The following is a 23,704-nucleotide window of genomic DNA, read 5'->3' as shown; positions in this document are numbered from 1 at the left end:
GAGGAAAGACAAAATTACTCTTTGTTGTTTGATATAGTTTGCATATACACAATAAAAATAAAAAATGTGTTCCTTACTCTGCAAATGTCAACTAGGAAGTTCTCAAAGAGTTTCCACATGTGGTTGGAAGTGTAGATCTCCTTCATTTCGACCTCAGTGTCCACATAGCAGTGGTTGAGAAAGTTGATGTAGGCGATCTTCACCTGCAACATCATGATTATGGCTCATGTACGAACAAGGAGGATCAATTATGAATCACTTAATTGATTAAACATTCACGCATTGGACTCCTTAATATGGATTTCATAATATAAGATGGTGAATAAAACTTTGATTACATCTATACCCAGCACTAAAGAATACCTTAAATATCTAGACTCAAATTTCTGTTGAGTTGATGAACAGTTAAAGAATAAATTAATCTAAACTGGCCATGATATATACTGATGATAAATACTGTGAATTTGATCATGCAGCAAAAAATTGGAGTAGCATTTAGTAATCTATTTGTGAACCCTGGATGAACATCAAATCAAATGTATTTCACGTAATCTATTGGTATAATGCCTCTAGTGCATACAGTTAAACCCACAGACTAACATCATGGAGTTCTGAATATATATCTCCTGTATTTCTGATACATTAAAGTCACAGTCTTTGTACCAACAAAACACAGACCACATTTGCTTCATTTAAGGCTTAGTGTGTCTCATAGTTTCCAAACCCTCCATGAGTCCTTGTTTGAGGCTTATCTCACCTCAGGGATGCAGTCTTCATGGGTCACCACCCGCACTATGTCATCCAGTGGTAACAGGGAGTTACACTTTATCTCTGTGTACACATTCTTGCCCTCAGTGCAAACTGCCAGGAGCTCCACCAGGTGGATGTGGTACATCAGAGGACTGTTCTCATCCATGCGATCCCGCTCTGATCGCATCATCTGGACCAGCGTCTGGAAGGAGGCGCGATCATTGTAGAAGACCAGAACATCTTCGCCAGCATTCACCAGCTGTAGGGCGAAACGAAAACAAGTAATCACATTAGATCATATGTAGACTGTGACACAACAGAAACACAGCTGGAAATGAACAGCATAGAAACAAGGTGCGACCTCTGCCATCACAATGTCTTGACATTTTTTGATGAACTTGTTCTCTGCTTTGACGATAGTCTGTAAGAACTTGAGGTATTGGACGTTGCGGCCGTGTGTTTCGATGCAGTGGACAAAATGCTGAACAACGCGCTCATTGATCTCACTGCACAGCTGGAAGTTGTTCATGAAGATATGCTGCATGGTGATAGCTTCCAAGATCTGAAGAAAAGAAAAAAGACAGGAGAGGCAGAGCAGAATGTTGTTGTTAGAAGTTAAAATCAGTGATTTTTTAGAATTATACTGTGGGTATCAAGCGGTGCACGTTCAGCCCGGACACTTCACCCCTGGGTTGAGGAAAAGATTGATGTGCTTGTGGAGCAGTGCTTGGTTCTGCTGGTTTCCTGCACAGAAATTCTGTAGAAACTGATGGGCAAGCTTCATGATATCCTGCATACGCAAATCTTCTCCCTAGAGAGGAAAATGACCGATGTGAAGGTTTTTCCACTTGTACACACACAAAAAGAACATCTCATTGATACTGCTGATACCTTCTCATAGGGGATCTGTAGGAGCTCAAGAACCACAGCATGAGCCCCCATGTTCCTCAGAAGCCTCTGCTGCTGTTTCTTGCTCTTCCTACCTGACAGACCTTCTTGAACACACAACCTGCTGAGACGCAGCAGGATCTGTGAGAGAACATAGAGAAGAAAAACAAATGATGAGATATGTGGAAAACACATACTTCTAGGGCAGCAACATCTGCAAACTAAGCAGATAAGAGATTAAAACTGCACTTTAGCATAGTTACAGAGATTGTTACCTCCTTTACCACCCTGTAGTTGTAACTGCTTGTGCTTTCTGGTTTCTTTGGTTTGTCTGTACCCCCAGAGTCCCCCTGCAGAAGACAGCATAACAAAGTGTTAGAGAACAAGACTTTATTGTGGTCAAGATCCTTGGCCGTGGCTTTTCAGTGTTATGAGTGCTTTTGATGTATAACATACAGCACCTTTTTATGTTCTGGCTCTGTGGAGAGGCCCTCTCCTGCATCCATGCCCTCATCTGGCCCCTGCCTTTTGTACACCCAGAGCTCAGACTTCTCTACAATAGAACGCAGCTGGTCCAAGTCTGACTTTATTTGCTTGTAATTTTCCACATCTTGGCTGGTGACTAGCAACTGGACCTGGAAATGCAAAAAGTTGTTGCAATACGGGGGGGAACAGCAGACAAACTCAGAGCAAAAAATCTGCAGATTCCACAAAATGTTACTGGAAATGCATTTATTTATGTTTGCATGTACAGTATTTGACACTCACAGCAGTACCTTTTTTCTCATTATTTACATAATAATTAATAATATTTCAATGTTTCCATCTATTTGAGAGAGGCGTGAATAAGAGTGGAGCTTATCTTAAAGTGACGCAGGTATAAAGAAAAAAAACGCACCAACAGTCAGTGTCGTTTCCATTGCTTTTTCGGTGTGTACAGTAATTGTTCGGATACCTGTTTAAATGCCTGCAGAACCTCCTGTCTTTGGCTAAAGTGCCTGAACAGCAGGTGCAGGGCTCTGGACACCAAAGGAGGATAATCATGCATGGTTAAATGAAGCAGGACCCTCAAGAAGGTTCGGCCACCATGATCATCCAGATCCAGTGGGGTGTTCTCTTCACTAGACATACACAGAACACACACTCATATAAAACCACATCCTCCTTTATGTTTGTGACTCTTCCTGTGGTTAAAGCGCAATTACCTTCCACCAAATATTCCCTCCGCTTGCTCTTCTATGTGCTCAAAATCCAAAGCCCCTAGAACCGCAGAGAGATATTTGTAAATAACACAGTCCATTAAATTGGCTCCACATTTGTGTATAGTGCAGACATATTTCAGTCTGACCTGGCATGTTGTTTGGCCCTTCCACTGCTCCAGTTACAGATAATTCACTCTGGGAGTTACTCTCATCAAACTCCCTTTTAAAAATAGACAGCAGACAGGAGATCCTGTAGTCCAGGCGGACATTCAGGATGAACTGTGGGGAAGAATGGAAAACAACATATATACACATGTGCTATATTTACTCTATGTTTGTGTAAGCATTTAAGTGTGTCACTGTATGTCCTTCACCTGCAGGATCTCAATGATCTTGAGCTTGGTGTCCATGACCAGTATGTCCTGTTTCTCAGGTTCAGTCTGGGTCTTGACTGTGCCTCCATTTGAGCTGTTGTTTGAAGTTGTCGGAAGGAAACCTCCTCCTCTCAGGACTACCTGAGACATCAGCTCTCCTACACCATGTATGGATCTCATCACATTACTGCCTGGAAGCAAACACACAGACGCACAAACAGACGGATCAACTTTACGCCCGTCAAATTCACGTCCTCCACTGACCACCCACAGCATTCATACCTTTGCTCTCATCTCCTTTGTCCAGCTTGTTGAAAGGGAAAATGGTGCTCACATGGACACAGTCTAGAATAGCCAGCAGGATCTTAGTCAGTCTCAGCAGGTCACTGAAGTTGTAGAAGCCAAAATAAATCAGGTTCCTTGCCAGATTCACCACCTAAACATGGAAAATTGATGCATGGACTTTCAAAGCTTTACAGAACACGATGTGAGTGTGAGTATGTATCAAGAACGTGCCAGACTGACCTCAAACGTGAGCTTGTTCTTCTCTTTGTCTGCAAAAGGGAAGCTCTGACACACTACGTCTCTCAGGTAGTTCTCAACAAACTCCATAGTCTGCGAGAATCGCTCCTTAATTTCATCTTTAGATGTTCCATCATTGTCATAGCTGCAATTGGAGGATACGAAAAGGACAAAAATAATACACAAAGTGCAAAGACAGCAATCATGCATATTGTTTTTTCCACAAAACAACTAAACACACAAGAAATCTTTTACAATAATATGATTCATTAGTCCATTCTCTCACTCGTCAATGGCAATCTCTGAAGGGATCTCAGACCACAGTCGTGCGTATTTGACTGGTGTAACCTGCTCCTGAGGGTCACGATCCACGTGCATGTGCAGCATCATTCGACAAAAAGAGGCTCGCAGGTCATAGGGCAGATCTTCGTCCGACATGCATCGCAAGATCAGGTCGACATCCAGCTGGCCAGAGATCTTGTTGATGGCCAGATACTGTCGGTCCAAACACATCCTGGCAAACAGGTTTAACTGGTATCTGTAGTGTATACACACAAGTAAAGTCAGACTTTGTAACAGCAAAACATGCCTAAACACCCTAAACCCAATTTGTTCGATTTCACGGGGGACTGATACCACATAAACAAACTAGTCCAGACGTCAGCTCGCTACAGTCATAGGGAAAAAGGAGCAGTAACTACCTGTAGTAACTGATCACCTCCTGGTCCTCCTTTTGGCCCTCTTTGGCGTCCTGAGCCAGCTCTCTGATGCTTTTACTGCGGATTTCTTTATTGCTGTCTTTCCAGAACAACCACACCTCCTCCTCGTCCTCCTCTGACTCCACTGAATTCTCTCCAAGCGGCGCTCCTTCAATCTCAAATCTCGACAGCACCAGTCTGCGGAAGGAGGAGGTCATCGAGATGAAAATAACAATTTTTGTCATGCTAGTGTAAACTTTTGGGTATAATTAAGCATTTAAGACAAATCGTCATCTCACTAATTATCATTACATTCACGCTGAGAATACCCGGTTGTTTAAAAGTTTGGAATGAGCCTAATACACACATCTCAGCTGATGTACTGATGCATCAGCATCTTTTAATTCATCCCACATAGCCTATGTGTTTTGTTTATATCATTAAGGTATAAAATGTTATTCCTAGAACCTGACTGATGAGACGTGATCTGACTCAAAAAGAAAGACAAAAAAGAAGAAAGATCTATGTTGGTGGTAAATTTTTAATCCTGTGATAAATAATCAACTATCTAATCACGAAAGCATCCCTTAAAATCTTTATTTCTAATACTTCTTAACAGTTTTGTAAGTCCTGCATTGACTTGCAGCACTGAAATACAGATCAATTCATCCAATACTGATGTATGATATCAGATGACATTTTTTTACTGAAGTGAAATCAATGAAAATGGTAAATAGTGTTTATTAGTAAGCTGAGGGAGAGAACTGGGAATGACTCACTTAGTTTCTATGAGGATGTCTGCATTAGCTGGATCCAACACTGCATTACAAATGAGCTCCTGAGTCACAGGGATGGACTTATTCATTGACACGCACAAGTCTGACAGATAATCCAGGAACCTGCACACACACACACACAAACACACACACACAGTGGAAAATTCAATTACACAATTACAAAAAACCCTATAAGATCAACTGGAGCATCAGGGATCATCAGTCTACTAAAATATAGGATCCTTCCAACGGAACAAGGTGCCATATCTGATGACAAAACATTACAACAGACTTTAATATGATCATCAGGCTGGTCTCAAGTTCACTAATGACATACTATATCAGTACAGTCAAATTTCAAATATTACTTAACATTTAATCTTACAAACACAGACAAACCTGGGCTCACGGTTCTTGCGGACCAGACTAACAAATGTGTCGATCTCTGCAGCAGTAATATGTTTCTCCAGCAGCTTGCGGTTGTTATGGAGCAGAGCTGTGATTGTATCCTCTGCCAGGACGTCGTAGCCAATTTGTTTCTGCATGAAGCGGAACTGTTTGGCTATATACTCCTGCAAGACAGACAGACAGTCTGAACAAAGCAAAGGCAACACAAAATGTCATGAGCACATTGTGAAAAATCTATTTATTATTTTGACACATTTGTCTCTTCATATCTTTCTAGAAGGCTGAACCTTCTTAAGTTGAGATCTAGTGCTTCTATTGACTGATATTGATAATCTTGTCAAGCTTGTTTATCTCTGTGCAGACAAATAGAGCATGTTCAAGCAGGACAAAATTCCTCTTTATTTAGCCAAATGAAATGACTCCCCCTACCATTACCATGTAATGTGTTTAAGAGCAATTGATTGTTCTTAGTAAAGTGGAATGTTAATTCCACATTCACAAGCATTTTTTCTAGCATGAACTAATGTAATACTGGCTTTACGTATTTGTATCCACAGTATATCTCTGTTGCTACAGAATAATGGTTTCTTTCACTTAGTATGTAATCAAGAAAATTTGCAATGTGTCTTTAGAGAACCTGCAGCAGTACGTCACACATTTCCGGTGCTCATAAATACTTTACGGCCTAACAAACTGTACCTGATTCTTGCGGTAGTCCTGCTGAGAGTGACGCAAAACTCTGTAACACAGACGGCAGATGTGTCTGAAGGGGGCATGACGCTGGTCAGCCAGCTCCTCTAGTCGCAACATGGGTCCGTCCCCGCTGTCTGTGAAGGGAGCCTGCAGCAACTTGAAGATCTAAATACAAGGACATTGTTGTGGCAATTGAGATTGTATCACCAAAGGAGCCTGTTGATACAGACAGTGGACCTGAAAAATAGGTATTCTGACAAAGAGTTGCCAGAGAGGAGGTTAATGGAATTCAAAATGTTGCATTAATTGCATGGAGATGTTACCTGTTTGAGAATATTCTGTTCCCTCATGAGTTTCTGTCGTTCCCTGTTGGGTTTGTTCACCATGATCTCTAAAACATCCTGTCCATTGTTGGGAATGTCCACCACAAAGAAGACCAAATCCTCCAGAAGCTTGGTAACCGCTCTGATGGTAAATGACCCCAAAAAAAGTCACATAAAATAATAACATGACCATCTCTCCATCTTGCTTCCTGTTTAAGTTTTTTTTTTAACTTTTTCCCCACTAGGTATTTTTTTTTTTACCTCCTCTCATTCTGTGTGATGGTGCCTTTTTCCAGCTTTCCAGCAATAGAGGCCAGCACTTTACTGGCATCGTTAGCAAAGTCAAGGTCTCTCACTTCAGCCGGTGATACTGGCACAATAGCAAATGCCTCTTTGTCCTCTTTGAGTGCAGAAGTGCCAATCTGGAATCAGAAAAGAGATGTACAACATTGTCATCTATCAGAGCAAAATGAAACATTATTACTGTATGTACTTGAAACTGATCTCTCAGCCACTTATTTCAGTTCTTTACCCAAAGTCTCTAGCAGCCCATAATGAAAACTGCAACTGTATATTCGCTGTGAAAAATCAGTACATATAAGGACTACACATAGTTAATTTTGACTCCATAACACTACCCACACTGCACTGCAGCTAAGGAAAGGATTGCACAAATGTTATTTCAGCTGGCAACTCTTGTTTTGAAATTTTTATTACCTATGACCCCTGAGTGACTCATTAAATGTCATGTACCCCAACAGAACTTCAGTGTAAATGAATTGTTACTCACACGCAGCATTACAGGTTTCTCCTCCTCCTTGTCAATTGGCTGATTGGTGCTGTGAACCCACGTGTTGGTGCACAAGTGTCTGAGGCGGACATACGAGTTCCTGGAAAGAGGTTTTGATATTTTTTAAAAATATGTTTGCATATTGTTTTTGAATCACAAACGCTATAGGGTGCGTGCTGTCACGACCAATAACTGCAAACACAGAGCAATATTCTTTTTCCCCATACATTTGCATGTATATTGCATTAAGAAGCACTCTTAGGTGCATTATTCAAGTGCAATTTCTTTTAGTACAATCACAGCCATAATACTAAACAAATCCTTAAAAAAAGCCATTAAAAATTTGGTAGAATTTAGTTTTGTTAGTTTTTCTTGTAAACAATAAACAAAAAAATCACTTGTATTTTTTTGTGTCTGTCTAATGTAGCCACACCTTTTGAAACACAAAAAAGATTTTTCCACAAATATTTCATAATAATATTTGAGATTGTGTAAAATTTTAAGGGTGTCCGAAAACTTCTTTCCACCACTGTATAAACACAAACAGTCCACTTGTGACCATGCTGCATAACAGGCAGTGGTGGATGACTTGATGAGTTCAAATCAGTATCTGTAAGAAATCTGTCTTCACCAAACTTGCACAGACACATCAAGTGGGAAATGCCAGCAGTATTATCTGTTCCGTGCAATTTGTTGCTTTGATATCCTCACCTACGTCACCACAATGAACAAGAACTGTAACTTCATCACACTGTTTTGTTTTTTTTTTTTTAACAGTCAGTCACACACTCTCCTGCACTGTCACGTATTATCACTTTATACTTTCCATGCCTGTTTGCCAACTCATTATGATGACTTATGATCTTGTGGAAGTCCCCTCGTCGTACTGTGTCTGCTGTTTGGTTTTCAGTGGAATGAGTGACAAACCAGGGACCACGCCATTCTCTATAGTCAAGCATCACCAAAAAGAGCAAAAAAAACTAGGTGGGTCTGAAAACCTTCACTTCTCTATAACAGCTTTCCTACCTGGGCACTAGCGAGTCTCCCCCTCTCAAGGTGGTGGGGTCGAGCTCAAATATGGAAGAGATGTCATTTCCATCAGGAACCGACACTAGTGTGTACATGACTTTGTCCTGGACATTCCTCAATCGGGCTCGCAAGGCCTCTTGCTCTGAGTCAAGCTAAAGGGATAAAAATCAGACTAGATTAGAGATCGACAGCACAATGAAAACATCTTGAAACAACACACAAATGTTCTCTTTCAGTAACAGGGATGTCAGCGAAAGGGTTAAACGTCGCTGTGGTAATATTTCTAGGAACTGAGTCAAGATACTGATAATGAAATGCAATGGATTGGGCAATCACAGCTCAAAGACCCCATTTCTCAAAAGAGCACAACCAGCTCTTTCTTCTGTAAGTTGAATTTTCCCAGAAAACTGGAGCAGTCTCGATTCAATAACTCAGTAATGTTTGCCAGAAAAGGCTTAGGGCAAAAGGCTTCATCTAATGAGTCTGAGCTTCAGATGGACATCAAGACTAGACACTACTTGTTTCCTATTTCCATTAGGAGTCGTATTTTGAGGCCTAGTTTCAAAACGATTCAACTACAATAAAAATAGTTGTCACAATAAATTTTTTCTTCTGCAATATTTCGGCTCCTGTGAGAGTATTCTTCTTTTCTTTCTGTCTCTTTTTAAATGTAGTAGCGAGGCAGTAAACTCAGCAGCAGACTGGCTGTGAGTTGAATCACTTGTCACTGTCTGGTCAGCAGATGTGAACAGCTTCCTGCTGACAGTGAGCAGTGACACACTACTGAAGCTCCACTGAAGGGAGACACATTCACAGCGCAAGTCTGCCATCTGCTGTTCACTGAAACGCACCATCTACACATTGTGCAAAAATACCCAAAGTCCTTTTCAGCTGGAAAACTTTCAGATTTCATTCTATACAATACTTTCATTTCATTTTAATGTTCTTATGCACTTTTTAAAAAATTTATGCATTATATAAAGCACAAATGTCTTTACCGATGAAATTTGCTACACTAATGAATTTGTCTCGATACTATAATTGTAAATTAGATAAATAATTTTTTTGAAGCAACTACACCACTGTGACAGAATGGAAAAATTAAAGCAATCGTGTTTGTTTTTAAACTTATAAGTCAGTTTAAGCTAGGACATATCTGATGTAAAATGAACATGTTATCAGTGTAGTAGTTGCTTTCAGTTCACTAAGCCTCTGTTTTAAAATTGTAGTTATTCACTAGACAACAATAAACAAATTCTAACCTGAAACACTTTTTCAATTTAGTTCAGATTGTTATAGACAATTTCTACTCATTAAACAGACCAGTGTGTTTGCATTGTTTACTTACTGAAGAGCGGGACTCCAGGCACTCCTCTTCATACTCTGGATTCACCTGCAAAAATACAAAAGTTATTCAACGCGTAGTTTAAAAAAATAAATAAATAAATAAATAAAAATAAATAAAATAACAATTTAAATATTATTATAAAATATATTATTTTACTATAATAATGTAAATTTTCTTGCTCTTAAAATCAGCCTTACAAATACAAAAAAAACTGTAACTACTAAAGCAACAGTGCGTATTTGTGTCTTTTTGCTGAGCAATGTTTTCATCTGTAAATACCTTAAACATCAACAGTACTTTCGAAAGTAGAATCTGAGTATATTAATATACAGTATAGCAAGAAAAGGGTGTTTGGTTAGATTTCTAGTGGCATTTGTTGTCAGCGTCACTTCGCTTTAATTCCATTTACTGAAAACACAGGTTGATGGTGGACTGACCTCTGCAGCCAGGTAGTGTCCAGTGGCCAAGTGCTTGAATCTAAACAGGCTGTTCCAGTATCCTGCACCCCCTCGACATGGATCATGCTGCACCACCTGACATCAAAGAAAACAACGTATTAAACAGGCGATGCCGTAAAATGAACACCAGGAAGCTCACAGTGCATTCAACAGCATAATCAGCAAAACCAACCCTAAAAACACATCTCTGCTCACCTCTATCTCCCACAGGGCTTTGCTGCTGGTTGCCGAGGTAGCTGACTGCCGTCCAGTAGTGCGAAGGAAAACATACTGTTTTTTTCTGTGATCATCACATGTGAGGAATTTCTCCTGCTCTGCATGAAATAATCGTACCACGTCGCCCTAGAAGGAGGAAGAAGATTTGTTTTTGTTGGAAATATTCAGCTTAAAATTAAATCATTCATACACATAAATCTTCTGAGTCTATAAAATGTTTGAAAACCCTCAAGACCTCTGGAGAAGCTGCTTGTTTGTGTTTCACTACTTCCGCATTTTTGGAGAGTGACCAATTCAAATATCTTCATAGTCCTGCCAGTATTTCATACCTGAGGGAGATCACTTGACAGACATACTTTTCTGCCCTATTTTTTGGTGTTAAAGCACCAAACATGGGGCTTTCGACTAGCAGGTAAAATACAACCTCATTTGTAAGCTTGTACTGTGACTGAAAGTACTGATCTGGGAACAAACAAAGTAACTAGCCCACTCAACTCTGATGAAGGACCTTATGCAATACCTACAGTCCAGTTAGAAAAACATGCATTGTTATTGAAAGAAAAATTCTATATATTATGGAAGCTGTTAAATTTATAGTTTTTACATATTTATCATTGTTTATTATCAATTTATTCTAATTACGATTTTTTTTTATAATATCAATAATTACAATAATAATAATTTGAATAAATTATTAATAGTATTAATAATAACAATAATAATAACAACAATCATAATCATAATCATATTAATCATAACCACAGTAATCATAATAATCATAATGATCTGTCATTCATTCATTTATTGTTATTATTTATTATTATTTGACAATTATTTTACTTGAGTTGTGCTGGACTTAGACCTTTGATGATGCTTGGTAGAAACTTTCCGATTTGTGCTCATGTTGGATATCTTCCTGTTTTTCTATTATTTCATTGGACTGCCCATTAGTTTTATGTATGTTTATGCATCTATTTCTTAAGTATGTACTGTTAGATATAGAATGTGTTCTGTACCAAGCTACCACAAGAGTTTGTGCAAAAATCACAGTAAGATCTGTCAAGACAAACCCCTTTCAGGATGATCTCCTGATTGTCGCTCCATTTCATAAACAAGACAATCTTCCAGCTGGTGTTACAGTTGACCGAGTTCACCTGCAAAACAAACAAGACGTCGGCGTGACTGTGAGTAACCTATAATTTCCTGACAGCAATTCTGCAGAGTAGGTGCACCGCAACATCACCATCAGGGTTAAAGAGGCAACGTAATGATTGAGGAGTTTTATATTTTTTCCACCAAAGTCAGACAAGGTAAGACAGAACACGTTTAAACCTTTCTACAGATAAACATCTTGCACCAGTGAACAAAGTTGAGTGCATATTTGTAAAGCTGCAAACACAAAATGTGCTTTTTTGCTACTTGATTCCATGAATATTCATGATTTATGATTTCATTCTTGACAAATACAGATCTTTAAACTGTTTGCACACTTATATATAAGAAACTAATTAGGTTATCTCCCTCTTGGCAAACAGGAAAAAACACACAATTGCCCCAAAACTGTCCTATCCTTTAAAATCTCAGTTTGTTTCTGTAATGCCCTTTGATAAAATAACCAGAGTAATGTTGCTAAGTAACACAAAGTGGAGTCGTGTTATGAGAGAGAAACAGGACGACTCTCCAAATGTAATGTTAGATTCAGTCTTCCACTTGATTGTGCTGAATGTAGAGGACAGTAGAACAATACTGCAGCAGCTATGAACCGAACAGTGTTTTTTTGGGGGAAAAAAAGGCTATAATCAGGCAAACCTCATTGCATCCCGGATTGTCCACGAGCTGGTGTGTGCTGGCATGAAGCGGCTGACCGGCATTCACTGGGTTCAGGACCACTTTATCTCCGATCACCACCTGCAATCACGCACAGAAAACATACGATATAATAACATACAGAAAAGAAAGGTTATGCATTGTCTGTCTGGCACGAATAGAGCTTCCAAAGATAGATTATAGGATCAGCAATAGAGTTACTTAAGAAGGTGGAGAGCTAACTGGACCGTGATGTTTCATCAAATCGCCTCGTCCGCCAATAATGCACATACTGTTATCATTTTGGTCTTTTTTTCCTGAAGTTTTCCTTGAATGTAGTCACTAATTAAGTTAAAAAAGGATTTACTAAGTTTAACTAGTGGGTAATCATTAGGACAACAACACATGTCCCTCCCTGTATATCTCTAACATCGACAAACACACAGGTCAGAGAACATCAGTATCCACTTACATTGTCACCGTCTATTCTCAGCAGTCTTGGAGTAACTCCAATTATCTTTCTGTCCAAGACCTGCTGCTTAGGCCTCATGCCATACCTACTTTGAGAAGAGCTTAACAGTGAAGCCTGGTCTCTGCTGTGGTTCATTTGTCCTTGGGCAAACATCCCAATACTTCCTGCTGCAGGGAAGAGGAGCTGCTGCCAACAAAAGCTTTGTGACCAGGTAAACTGGCTCAAGTCCCTCAAGGAAGAGATGTGGTTTAACACATGCTTCAGACTGAGTCTCGTGAGGATGACTATCATGTTTTCAATCAATAGACCAGTTTGAAGTGCCCACTATATTTCCCCACAACCATAGGTGGTTGTGTCTTATGTATCTGAAATCCAGAGATATTCAGGCTAGTTATGCAAAGAAAAGCATCAGAATCCTCAGTTTTGAGAAGCTAGAACCACCAGCTATTTGAATTTTTTGCTAGACAAAATAATTATTTGACTATTATGTACATATCTGTATGTAAATTCATCAACATTTGTACATTGTCTTTATGAAACCTTTATTATATCTTTATTTTTTAGACTTATTGTACTTTTTGTAATTCTGTTGTAACGTGTAAATTTTTCCATTGAGAAATCATTAAAGTTGATCTCATATCTTATCGTATCAAAAGATTTATATTCTGTGGCTTCATTCTACAGTCGGAATCTGTGCAAAGTAGTAATTTCATTCTAAAGCCAGGGTTGAAAAATTCGAAAAGAAAAATACACTGCATGCCAGAAACAGTTCAAACCTTTGCTTTGCTTCACACTGACTGACATACAGGAGCCTACAGTGATCCCTCAGTGTACCATAACCACAGACTTCTACACACGATGACTCACACTGTCCCCAATGGAGCGAAGCTTGTAGAAAGGCTGAATGTAGAACCAGGAGCCTTCATTCCCGGCAGTGTCCAACATCACCCTCATGGCGTTCTTCTCTAAGAGAGCCGGCAGACGTTTGTTCACTGTCAGGTATTTGTTGCTCTTCAGGTGGAGGAGCTGAGCAGAATCAATAAACAGTGAAAGTAAGTTCCACAGAGACAAACTGATTAGACATGTTGAAATTAGATGTGGGGAGAAAGTGCACTGCCATTATTGTCAGAACTCTATTAGATGTGGGCATGAAGACACTTTGTCTCATTTAAAGGCTGCGTATGGTTATGCGTGTTGTGAAACATAAAACTGATATGGATTCATTGATTAATCTGCTTTCAATATTTTCCGTATATGTATCCTATTAACTTGTAGTTTGATTCTGTTGTTATTGAAACTTTGACACGTTAGCATTCATTTAAGAAAATTTGGTTTAACTTTTCACTTAAGAATTAATATTAGGAAATATGAATTCCAACACATGACATGCTGGAAATTTTGTGAGATTAAATCGTCTAAAATGATAGATATCAGTGCAATCACAGTTTAATCAGAATGTGGCGGCAGTCTCAACAAAGTCTATCTGATTAAAGACCAAGCAGCTACTTCTGAGGAACAAACCTGAATGACATTCCCATATTGAATTACAGTTCCAAGCAGCTTTTTGTTTTCAGAGTCATTTTGCTTCTTCTCCAAGTCAGCTGCATGCTGGGATGCAAAAGAGATAAAAGAACATTTCAAACAATTAGGACGGTGAATGTCACAGCTGCTAACTGCAGCAGAGTTCACTACAACCCACATAGTAATGACTTAAGAAGCAATCTGATTGGCTACAGCTTAACAAAGCACGTCAATACAGAAGTAACAAAGTTCTTATCCAATATATGTACGCTTCAGCAGAGGGGCTTTAGCTGAAGCTCAGGCTCATATCTCCATGGAAACACAGTGGAGATTGCAATCTTCCATTTTATGACTGTGTAGTCAGATAGCATATTGCTTTAAATGGTATTGTATCGCAGCAGAACAAGCGAAAGGAGAGTAGAGGGCAGAAAGATAAGACAGTAGTGGTAGTGAAATGCTTGAGAAGAGGCTATAAAAGGACTAAAAGGATTTGACTTGAGTAACTTCCATAATGCTTTGAAGAACTGGTCTTAAACTGTGATGTGGAGAATGAACTCTGTGCAGCACTCGCTGTACAGATTTGCATTCCTGTCAACATCATCATCAACATCTAAACTTTTCTTTCTGCAAAAGTTGTTTTTTTGTAGCTCTATGCTGTCTCTCATCTTTGGGGCACCGAAGACAGGCCTGTGTGTAGAGTGTTGGTCTGTAGTGACTGCTGGGAGCTGAACATGTTGTCACTTCACTTACATGGAGCTTGTTGAGCAGCACTGTGTCCGTGTTCCCTCCAGGCTTCGCTGCTTTCCAGAACTGCTTCTGTGCTGAGTAGCGATTCATGGGACACAGCCTGAACAGACAGTCTGCACAGAGACAGAGACGGAGCTCAGTGGAGACACAGATTAATCTACAGATAAGACATTAGGCACAGAAACAGAGCCAGAAAGAGAAAAATAAAGAGACGTTCATATAGATCGGTGACAGACAAAAACATAAATGGACAGACACGTAGATGTTTACAACCGACTGGAAAAAACAATGTGGAGGCGGACTGCAGTGTTTATAGCTATCAATGATAAATGGGGTTCAAAGCAAACAAAAAGACAACAGAAATAGAAAATATGCTAATGCACTGTGAGTGAAGCCTGGAAAGGTCAGTGCTGCGGTGTGGGAGACGGGTCACCGCTACAGCTCAGCACAAAGAAACAAATGCACGAGTTGCTAAAACAACATAACATAAAACGACAGCAGTTTGATAAATTAGACCTTTTTGACAAATAAAGTGATGTATTCAATGACTAAATAACCAAAAAACATAAACACACACACTGCTTGTTTTCATTCACTTGTCTATAACCTGATCCATGCGTGCATGTGCTTGCACTTCAAACACATATTAATAATTCTGCTGAATGGAGATCAAAAGACTCAGTCTGCTGCAGGGAGGAGCAGCCAGGAGCAGGACAGCATGTTTTTCTGTATGATGTACAAGCATAGTAACATGTGGCTACATCCTGTGGTTAAACTGGAACATCTATGTATGCTATGATGTGACAGTAATAAGCTGGGGTCAGTCTAAATTTGTAACCGCAATATGAAATGCTGCCGTCATCAATAGTCTCTGATTGTGCTGTTCATTTTCATAGACAGTTAAAAAAAAAAAAAAAAAAAAACTCGCCAGGAGGGACACTAGCCCTTTTATTTGCATGTGGACACAGTTTTAACACGGTTCTTCTTCTGTCCCAGGACAGTTCCTCTTTTGCTACAAGCTAAAACTGCAGCTCACAGGGACTTTTGCACTGGATGAAAGTGAGGTTTTAATTAGCAAACACAGATTAACTACTACTATCCCTGCAGAGTTTAACTTGTGCTCCCCGGTGACTCCTCCCTCCGAGCCCTGGCTTTACTCTGATTTCACCTCTCATCAGAGCACAGCTTTCTTCTCTGAGAGGGTGAAAAGAGAAGAAACAAGAACAATCTGTCCATCCTTCCCCCATTCTCTTTCTCTCCTCCTGCCCTCGCTGCAGCAACATGACCAAATAAGGCCAGCAATGAGAAGGGGAGTAGGACGACAGAAAGAGAGAGAAGAGGGTGGGGACTCCCTATCTTCCCCCCCTTCCATATTCTGTCATCCCTCCTTCTCCTTTCTGAATATCTCTAACCACTTCACACACCATTTGTTCGCTCAGAGTTAATAGTCTCTATCTCCTAAATCTTCCTGTGGTTCCCTCTTAAGCTCCTTCATCAGATCTGGTTTACTTTAGTTTGACCCAAAATGCGGTTAGAAAAACACAGAAACGGAAGTGAAATAGAAATGAGGAAGACAGAAAGAGAGTAGAAGAATGTGAAACAGACAGAGAAAGAACACTGAGAGGCTAAGACAAGTTCAGAATTGGAGCTATCCAGTGCTGTAGCTGCAGTCAGAGTGTCTATTTACGTGCTCCACATACATTCACACAGCTGATACTGGCTGTGGATCTAACTGATAAATGTCAATGAACAAATGTAAACTGGAAGCTCCTATCTGATAAGTGAGGCGCCCTGTAATTGAACAAATTCATTTCTATCATGCTCTAAACACACAATAACAACATGTAAAGTAAGTACTGCATGTGACAGATGAACACTTGGATCTGCCTTTAATCCACGCTGAGAGGAAACAGGTCAGTTCTAAAGAAATCTGGGGAGAGTTTTTTTTTTTTGTTTTTTTTTTTTAACAACACAGAAGATAAGGTGGGACTAGTCTAGAGGGCAGAAACCTAAAACACCTTTCACTACCAGAAACCTGTACAGCTTGTTTTATTCAGCACTCAAATATCTATTTGAGGTCATAAACAAAGCTGTTTGTGATATCAGCTGTATCATGTAGCCTTGTGTGAAACACACTGAAATGACAGATACAGTTGTCAACACTTTTAATCTCTATGTTAGTGCCTGACCATTATTTTTGCATCAAAACATCAAGTCAAATTCCTCATGTGTAAAGTTACTTAGCAAAAAATCATTCTGATCTCGATGTTACTAGGGCTGTTTGTAAGTCTTATAGAACAAGTCTAAGTCATGTCTTAAGTCATAACACATTCCTCCTCCAGTTTAAAACCTGGAAATGTCAAGTGACAGCACTTTGGCCCATTTATCAGACTTCAGAGTTCCCTCTAGAGCCACAAAGAGTTTATGCAACTGTCCTCACATATACAAGGAACTCCCCAAGACTCAGAGACACACTTTGATGTGCAGAATTGGTGTAGGCCCAAATTAAGAGGCAAAACAAAGTCCTTTCAATATATGGATTTAAAAATAACAGGCATGCGTCCAATTGAGATCCCTTTATTTGGAACAAGGAGCTTATGTAACTAAAACACTATGCTGTTTTGTTCATCTTTAGATTTTGTGGTGAACTTTCAGGTTTGAGTGTTTTTGCATGTCTGAAGTCAGTTCAACCGTTTGGGAAGTGAAATACTTCATAGCAGTCGACGCTAAGTCTCCAACTACAGCTACAATTATGACAAAGTCTTAGGCTCTATATGCTTGAAAGGACACAGTCAAAGTACATTTAGGCGATGCATGACTAAGCAGGACATTGAACCGTTACTGGTCAGTAGGCTAAAAAGAGATATTTTACAAATCAGTACAACATGTGCACATATGAACGCAGTCTTACGCAGAGTTTCATAATGTCTGCATGTTAAATGATGCATAATAATTAAGGTATCATTCCCAAACATAAATAACTCCTTTTCATCAAAATGAGCAACATCACTCCCTCACACTCAAACCCACTGTTGAGTGATGAATGGATGCAGAGGAGGATCGTGTCAGATTCTGACACGATTCCAACAGGAAATAAGTAAAAAATAAAATAAAATAGCTTGGTGCTAAATACATGTATGACAAGTGTCAGCATCTTGGCAAAAAACATGACATGACTACTTTCTATGACTGTTGTGGATAAACACAGCTTTGAAAGTGACTCTACCATTTAATGTGGCAAAGTGTTGGGTGTGGAAACCTAAACGAAGTGTGAAAGTGACACACCAAACAATTAAATAATAAATGGCTTTAACATTCAGACTTGCAACAGCTCATACTTTTTATGTGAGAAGATCTAATGAAATAAACCTCCTTCAAATAATCTGAACATGTTACTATAAAAGGATAGCATGCCTTATTTTTGTTAGACATTTGTCTTTTCCATCTAAATTTATTAGGCACTGGCCATTAAAAAAGTGTTTTGTGAGCTGAGGGACATCATGGAAATGCATCGAATTCAGTACATCTTGTACATGGTTTCCTTTTATGTATGGTTGTATTGTTGTTCACAAATTTATATGCAATATTTTATCCGCTGATGAACTGAATGAGTGAAATTATGGCTGGTCTGTGTGTTGTTTATGTTATGAACACCAGCTCTTTTGACATGCAGAGTCCAACACAAAGCTATTAAAAAGTTTTACAGTCACTGACAAACTCCAGCAGATTTAAGAGGGTCAAGAGGAAGATGTGTGTAGCCCTGGCAATCATAAAAACTATAAAGGATTGTAAAGCAGGCGGAGATGATTTATCTCTGGGGGAAGTTTTATTAGAGAGCACAACTGCCACAATACTTTCTGTATGGCAACACAGAGCGGTCTAATTCTCCTTGGTGAGCATTTTAATAGTCGATTTGTTAAGTTCAGAACAAGTGAAGAACCTGAGATTCAAGTTTCCAAGTTTTATCTCCTCTTAATTGTCTGCTATGTTTTCATAAAAGCAACTACAGCAAATCACAGAAGACCAAAATCCTGATATGCTGTGCCATGCAAAACAAAGAAGTCTACAGTGCAGGGAAGCCTGATCGTACTGAGCTGATCTACCCTGCAGCAATTAGACGCTAACACTGCACAATATTCCTTCTATTCTGTGCTAAGTCAAGATGTCTTCGATGATCTGGCTTGGATAAACTGATATTTACTCAGAGTTTCTATCCTGTTGGAGATATTATAGAGGAAGAAACAAATAACTTGTAGTGCGTATAAGACAATAAATGGCTCAACTGACAACTGCTCCCCTTGACCATTTCCTGCAAGACTTCTCCTCTCTCAATAGAAACGAGAGCAATATATGTGACTATTAGCAGAGAATGGGACTAAAGACAGAACAGTTTCTGGTGTTTATTCCAGATGAACCACCCAGCTTCTCTGCAGTGTGTCTCTGACAGCGGCAGCGATTTGGACTGACAACAGATATGCAGTGAAAGGGAGTTCATACTCCAAAGTGTGTTGAGTTGTGTAAGGGTTAAATATCTCAGTGCATATGCTAGAGACATCTGTGGAAATTCAGTAAAAAGTTGGTATGTGCGAGTGTGGTAGACATCAACAGGGAGACAAGAAGGAGACACTGTCCATTATAATGGCATTCACATGCTACTAGTTCAGCAGTGAAGTAATGACAGAAGACTCGTAACAAACAGGGAAATCAGCTCTTACTGTTCAGCTTTCATTAAAAGCAAGGGATACTTTAATGCCCTCCTCATTCATGGATTGTTTCAGGTTTCTCAGCCACTACAAATCACTGTTCTCGTCCTATACACAATTAGTCCATCTACTATACTGAAAAAAACCCATCCATTGTGTTAGAGGCAGGTGAAATTGAGCCACAGCGTTCAAATATGCCCACAAACAAGCAAATTATATGAATGAATCTGATTTCATTATAACTTTCAAAAGAATAAACAAGAGATAGTTCGATATAGACATTGCATTTAATAAATCAAGGTAAGTGATTTTTTTCTGCACATGCATTTCCTGCATATACTAGAAATATACTTCTGCAGAGGTACAAATACATGTTTATGCAAAGCTACAACAAGATGACCGTTATGGGCAATCACAGTCAAAATTAAAATTTCAGGGTTTCAGAATATCACAGACATACTGTATAAATGGGCTCACAGAGGAGATAACGCACACAGTCAATCATCAAGCATTCATTCAAGAGACAGCTGAGAAGAAAACAAAGCTAATGACACAATGACAATGTTAGCATGCTGATGCTAAGCTAGTAAAAAGTTTACCATGTTAAGTATCTTAGTTGCCTTGCTAGTATGCCATCATGCTTATTGGTAATTAGCACTTAAATAAAGTTTATCTGAGGCTAATGAGAATGTCATGAGTTTTACGTGTTTGGGCATAAATGAAATAATTGCAAAGATTATTATTTTGATCCGATGAAGTTTCAACAGGAAGGTCATCCACGATTGTCTGAACCACAATAGCTGAGGAAATAAGTCTCTAAGTCATTAGGATTCATTGTCTGAAAACACCATATTCTCTACATCTAAGTGACAATCCATCAGGTTGATGCTGATACACAAACAAAAATGAACTGCTATCAGAGAAGCATCACCAAAGTTTATGTGGTTTATTGTTTCAAGTTTCACAACAATGCATCCAGTCACAAGACATTTGACAAAAAGCTAAAAACTCAACCTCAGAGTGGAGCAAAAAAAAATCAGTGGATCGTTAAAGTATTCAGGATTCACCCTGAGTGTAGCCCGACTATCTAAATCTAAATTCATCTCAATCTATCTAAGAGTTTAAGAGCTTTTTCAGCCTGTCAGTTCACACTGGTAGACTGACAGGCATAACACTAACATTGTCATCCACTGTTGACAATATCTAAAAATATAAAATCTATACAAGCTATACATCATACAAGTATAAAAGAACCAGCTGTCTTTGAATGACCCACTTGAAATTCTACGACACATGAGCCAGTCAGAACTCGACTTAAAAGTGGAAATGGGTCAAAAAACGATAACAGAATAAGTCAATACGGTATCAACAAGTGATCAAACATACTTATACGAATACAGGTCTCTCAAGTCAACTAAACACGTAACAGGTTAGTGTTTCCTCCAAAGCCCTGATCACTGACATTAGACACAAATACAGAAACATTCATTGAAATATGGTTTCTACATAGGTTGCACAGTGGCTCAGTGATTAGCACTGTTGTCTCACAGCTTGAAGACCCTTTGTAGGCCTGGCCTTGGGTTATTTGCATGTTTGCATGTTCTCCCTGTGCATGCGTGGGTTTTCACCGGGTTCTCCGGCTTCCTCTCACATTCCAAAAACATGGTAAATTGGTGATTCTAAATTGACCGTAGGTGTGAGTGTGCTTCTTTGTCTCTATGTGTAGCCCTGTGATAGACTGGTGAACTGTGCAGGGTGTCTTCACCCTAAGTCAGCTGGGATAGACTCCAGCCCCCCCTCGGGACCCTAATGAGGATTAAGCGGTGTATAGATAATGAACAGATGGATGATTTCTACATAGATGCTCAAGGATTAAGAGCATCTAATTCTACCAATTACAAACATGCATTTACATTAATAGAGTATCTCAATACTATATAGCTACATAGCTTTTTCGATATGCTTAAATAGGCTTAAATGTGTATTTTTATTATTCAGTCTTTAGAAAAAAGTGACTGCTATGACCATTTTGCAACAATGCACCACCCAAAGTATTTGCACTAATATGTGAGGATGATGATTGATGATTTAATAAAGAGGATGACATCTGAACAATGCCGCATTGAAATTACACATCAACTTCTACATACAAGCAAAAACAGCTGCCACCACAGCAACTTCAATTTAGACAATTGGTCTGACATCCAAATAGCTGAATGACAGAGAATAAATCTCAGCAACGAAGAATGATATCATAAAGCATTGTTACAGTGCTGTCTCTGCTGCTCAGTGCACTCTGCTGAACTCCTAACAGCATTTCAGATACTGTACAGGTGAAACACAAAGCGAGGCCGATGTCTCAGCGTTTGCATACTGTAACATGAGTGAGAGTGGATTGTGTGGGGGGTGCCTGTGTTTACATTAGAAGGAAATGTTGAGCATACCTCAGCAGTGACAGTATGACCCAGTGGACATGGCTCATCTGGCCTTACAGCGTCCACATAGTAGGATTATCACCGCACAACTGTTTTTCCCTTAAACAGCTGAGTAACCTCCCAAATGGGGAGGAACAGGAAAGTGTTTGCTCTACAGAAGACACTGGGAGGACTCGAATTGAGCAATACCCCAAGACGTTTGGAGAAAAAAAATCCAGATCCGTTAGCAGACTTAGCCAGACTGTGTTTGTGGATGTTTAACCCTGAAAACTCTGTTTCTTGTTTGTTTTAATAATGTTTCACACTTCTCACGGGTTTTGTATGGCAACTTCCCCAACTTCCTCACTGGGCTGTACAAGTGGCCCAGAGCCATATTAAGCCCAAATAAATAATTTTAAATCTTTAGCTGTAGAATAATTTGAGGGTGCAACATGAAAAATTGAGACGACATCCACAGACCTCAGAGATAAACATGGCCTCATCACAGCTTTGCTTTAGCATGTATTTTAATGGACATATAGAATATAAACATAAAAAATGCCTTGTCAACTTAGTTCAGAGTCAGCATGCAATGATTAATGGTAATCATGGTTCATAATTAAGCCTACTCAGAGAAGTTAAAATGCATGTTAAAAAGTCTTAATGTGGTCTTTATGCACACTAATGTCTCACAGTACAATAAATAAAGGAAAGAAAGGTGCTGCTAACTACTTTTAATAATGGCCATAAATGCAAAAAACATCATTTGAATAATTTTCTTCTCATAAAACATGCCTCTGACTGGAACCATACTCTGCATTTTCAAAGCTCCTATTGGTGTCCATCACAGGACTTTGGGTGAAGAATAAAGGTTTTATGGTTGGTAGAATATCGGAGTAGACAGAAACATTGACATTTTTGGATACAATCATATAACTAGTTTGTATTATTCTATCAAAGCAGGACTATATAGTTCAAGACCATATGTACATATCAATGAGCCTAGCAAAAATCAGGACTCTAAATACATTATGTCTCAAGTTATGATATTGCAAACTGATTCACAGATTGGTGCGAAGAAAAATAACGCAAAACATTTTTTTTTTTACACGTTTCACTTACTAACATACGTATTCCCAGTAAAAATATAAGATGGTCAGGCGTGAACTAATTTTTAAAATTTGTTGGAGTTGGAATGACCCAAAAGTATTTTTTACAAAGACATCCATCGTACTGCATGTGTAAGTATGTGTACTCTAGGTGATAATTTCTTGTATATTAATTTGAAAAAACTAGGTCACACAAAAGACATTCTGACATGTCACCATAAAGTATGGGTGTCAAGAACAAAAATAATAATGGTCAAATTCCATCTATCTGCTTCAGTTCCAGGATCCTGGTGCAGTTCACTTTAGCTCACTGTCACACTTAAATACAACTGAGTCATTGTTAATGTTGTCAGCAACGGAGGGGCCTTTCCTCCTGTGATATGTAAAAATCTCTACTGTGAAAAGGTCTATTTCTGTAAAGTATATATTCTATGCAATTAGTGTTGTCTTGGGATGC

The 23,704-nt window shown here is 39.1% G+C and overlaps 1 protein-coding gene across 7 annotated transcripts in view; it reads right to left on the bottom strand.

Annotated features, from left to right (window-relative positions):
- LOC111575102 (inositol 1,4,5-trisphosphate receptor type 1) overlaps window positions 1-23,704 on the bottom strand; it is a 78,215-nt gene that overhangs the window by 42,709 nt on the left and 11,802 nt on the right. For all 7 annotated transcript variants that reach the window (XM_055010883.1, XM_035952709.2, XM_023280027.3 and 4 more), the window contains exons 4-33: window positions 15,025-15,134; window positions 14,275-14,361; window positions 13,621-13,779; window positions 12,285-12,383; window positions 11,546-11,629; window positions 10,455-10,601; window positions 10,239-10,334; window positions 9,802-9,846; window positions 8,451-8,605; window positions 7,425-7,524; window positions 6,896-7,056; window positions 6,635-6,776; window positions 6,318-6,476; window positions 5,610-5,782; window positions 5,214-5,333; window positions 4,438-4,632; window positions 4,023-4,274; window positions 3,740-3,881; window positions 3,497-3,650; window positions 3,215-3,405; window positions 2,987-3,119; window positions 2,844-2,898; window positions 2,594-2,759; window positions 2,100-2,273; window positions 1,914-1,988; window positions 1,642-1,779; window positions 1,436-1,561; window positions 1,112-1,312; window positions 758-1,009; window positions 78-203 (exon numbers count right to left, since the gene is read on the bottom strand). In XM_055010883.1, coding sequence (XP_054866858.1) covers window positions 78-203; window positions 758-1,009; window positions 1,112-1,312; window positions 1,436-1,561; window positions 1,642-1,779; window positions 1,914-1,988; window positions 2,100-2,273; window positions 2,594-2,759; window positions 2,844-2,898; window positions 2,987-3,119; window positions 3,215-3,405; window positions 3,497-3,650; window positions 3,740-3,881; window positions 4,023-4,274; window positions 4,438-4,632; window positions 5,214-5,333; window positions 5,610-5,782; window positions 6,318-6,476; window positions 6,635-6,776; window positions 6,896-7,056; window positions 7,425-7,524; window positions 8,451-8,605; window positions 9,802-9,846; window positions 10,239-10,334; window positions 10,455-10,601; window positions 11,546-11,629; window positions 12,285-12,383; window positions 13,621-13,779; window positions 14,275-14,361; window positions 15,025-15,134 — 4,217 coding nt within the window. The remainder of the gene's footprint in view (window positions 1-77; window positions 204-757; window positions 1,010-1,111; window positions 1,313-1,435; window positions 1,562-1,641; window positions 1,780-1,913; window positions 1,989-2,099; window positions 2,274-2,593; window positions 2,760-2,843; window positions 2,899-2,986; window positions 3,120-3,214; window positions 3,406-3,496; window positions 3,651-3,739; window positions 3,882-4,022; window positions 4,275-4,437; window positions 4,633-5,213; window positions 5,334-5,609; window positions 5,783-6,317; window positions 6,477-6,634; window positions 6,777-6,895; window positions 7,057-7,424; window positions 7,525-8,450; window positions 8,606-9,801; window positions 9,847-10,238; window positions 10,335-10,454; window positions 10,602-11,545; window positions 11,630-12,284; window positions 12,384-13,620; window positions 13,780-14,274; window positions 14,362-15,024; window positions 15,135-23,704) is intronic.

This window comes from Amphiprion ocellaris, chromosome 5, assembly GCF_022539595.1.
Source record: "Amphiprion ocellaris isolate individual 3 ecotype Okinawa chromosome 5, ASM2253959v1, whole genome shotgun sequence".
NCBI classification, from domain to species: Eukaryota; Metazoa; Chordata; class Actinopteri; family Pomacentridae; genus Amphiprion; species Amphiprion ocellaris.
Note: the sequence above shows the minus strand (reverse complement) of the source record. Positions and strands in the feature narration are given on the sequence as shown.